Consider the following 2,500-nt stretch of genomic DNA (forward strand, 5'->3'; position numbering starts at 1 on the left):
TAAATTGACTAAAACAACGTTATCATTATTAATATAGTGTGTCATTGCATTTTTGTTCTGATGTTGTTGTTTTTTTTCCCTTTTTTATTTGTTTATCGTCCTTTGTTGTTTTACTTCTATTCCTGTTACCCTTCGTATGCTCGTGTGCTTTTGTTACAGTATGCAGTTTGTTTGTTGGTCATCTGGATATGAGTTTGTGTAAATGGAGATTTTCTTGAGAAATCCGTGTGGAGACAAACTGGTTGAATGGGATTGATCATATATATATGTATATATATATATATATATATATATATATATATATATATATAAATATATAAATATATATATATATATATATATATATATATATATATATATATATATATATATATATATATATGTGTGTGTGTGTGTGTGTGTGTATGTATATATATATATATATATATATATATATATATATATATATATATATATATATATATATATATATATATATATATATATATCTATGTATATGATATATATGTGTATATATATGTGTGTGTGTGTTTAATTTGCACACACACACACACACACATACCCCTACATGTTTATGTGTGTGTGCCTAAAACAGCGCCTCACGCCCACCTTCCTTCCCGCCCGCAGAACGACCCGTACATCATGCTGAAGGAGAGCTCCGAACAGCTGACCGGAAACGACCGCTTCGAGGGATTCTGCATCGACCTCCTCAACGAAATCGCCGAGATCCTCAAGTTCAACTTCGTCCTGATTCCTATTAAGGATTACGGGTCCAGAAACGCCACAACGGGACAGTGGAATGGCATGATCAAGGAGCTGCTCGAAGACGTAAGTACTTGTGTGTGTGTTTTTTTTTTTTTTTTTTTTTTTTTGCATTTCTTGCAATCATTCTGAAGTCATAATCAACTTTTCAACTACAAGGGGGGTAGACAACATTAAAATACGTATTCATGACACTTCAAAGCATTTCACTTAATATTTTAATAACCACAATTTTTGAAATCAAAGGAGGTAACCAAACAACATAAATGTAGTCATAAGATTATATAAAAGACCATCCAATACCCGTTTTTCAGCCATAAAACTATTTCAAAGACCATCCAATCCCCTTTATCAGCCATAAAACCATTTCAAAAACCATCCAATCCCCTTTTCCAACTATAAAACTATTCTAAACACCACCCAATCCCTTTTTCCAGCCATAAAACCATTTAAAAAAACATCCAATCCCCTTTTCAGTCATAAAACTATTTAAAAAACCATCCAATCCGTTTTTCCAGCCATAAAACCATTAAAAAAACCATCCAATCCCTTTTTCAGCCATTAAACTATTCCAAAGACCATCCAATCCCCTTTTCCAACCATAAGACTATTTCAAAAACCATCCAATCCCTTTTTCAGCCATAAAACTATTTCAAAGACCATCCAATCCCCTTTTTCAGCCACAAAACTATTTCAAAAACCATCCAATCCCTTTTTCAGCCATAAAACTATTTAAAAAACCATCCAATCCCTTTTTCCAGCCATAAAACTATTCAATAAACCATCCAATACCCTTTATCAGCCATAAAACTATTCCAAAGACCATCCAATCCCCTTTTCCAACCATAAGACCATTTCAAAAACCATCCAATCCCCTTTTTTCAGCCATAAAACTATTCCAAAAACCATCCAATCCCCTTTATCAGCCATAAAACTATTCCAAAAACCATCCAATCCCCTTTATCAGCCATAAAACTATTCCGAAGACCATCGAATCCCCTTTTCCAACCATAAAACCATTTCAAAGACCATCCAATCCCCTTTTTCAGCCACAAAACTATTTCAAAAACCATCCAATCCCTTTTTCAGCCACAAAACTATTTCAAAAACCACCCAATCCCCTTTATCAGCCATAAAACTATTCCGAAGACCATCGAATCCCCTTTTCCAACCATAAAACCATTTCAAAAACCATCCAATCCCCTTTTTTCCAGCGCGGCGACATGGCCGTTACGGACCTAACCATCAACTTCGAGCGGGAAGACGCAGTCGACTTCACGATGCCGTTCATGAACCTCGGTATCTCCATCTTGTACAAGAAACCTCAGAAAATGGCGCCTTCCCTCTTCTCCTTCCTGTCTCCACTGTCCATCGAAGTTTGGATTTACATGATAACCGCGTATGTGGGCGTGTCCATCGTGATGTATATCCTTGCGAGGTGAGAGTCTCCGGTTTGTGAGCGAGCGTCTTTTGTTTTTCTGTTTACGGCGGGAAGATTCTATTGGTTTCGGGTTTTGGGTGTTATTGTTTGTGTTTGGGTCTTTGCATTAAGCGGGTTTATTTGCAATGATGTTCTTCTTCTTCTTCTTCATTGCGTTGTTCTGAGTGTGATATGGTTATATATTGTACTTGCACGTTGAAGATGTTGACGGGAAAAGATGACCGCTTTCTGCTCCCTTGCAGGTTCTCTCCGTACGAATGGCAGAACCCTCACCCGTGCGACCCCGACCCCGACACG

At 36.8% G+C, this 2,500-nt stretch overlaps 1 protein-coding gene across 1 annotated transcript in view; it reads left to right on the top strand.

Moving 5' to 3' along the window:
- Nucleotides 1-2,500, top strand: part of LOC122254793 (glutamate receptor ionotropic, kainate 2-like) — a gene marked incomplete in the record, with an annotated part of 86,200 nt that overhangs the window by 72,387 nt on the left and 11,313 nt on the right. The window contains 3 exon segments of the mRNA XM_086533537.1: nucleotides 628-828; nucleotides 1,977-2,200; nucleotides 2,446-2,500. The exon segment at nucleotides 2,446-2,500 is cut by the window's right edge and continues 83 nt beyond it. Coding sequence (XP_086389663.1) covers nucleotides 628-828; nucleotides 1,977-2,200; nucleotides 2,446-2,500 — 480 coding nt within the window.

Source organism: Penaeus japonicus, unplaced genomic scaffold, assembly GCF_977035675.1.
Source record: "Penaeus japonicus unplaced genomic scaffold, GWHDUDI00000001_assembly GWHDUDI00000003, whole genome shotgun sequence".
Taxonomy (NCBI): domain Eukaryota; kingdom Metazoa; phylum Arthropoda; class Malacostraca; order Decapoda; family Penaeidae; genus Penaeus; species Penaeus japonicus.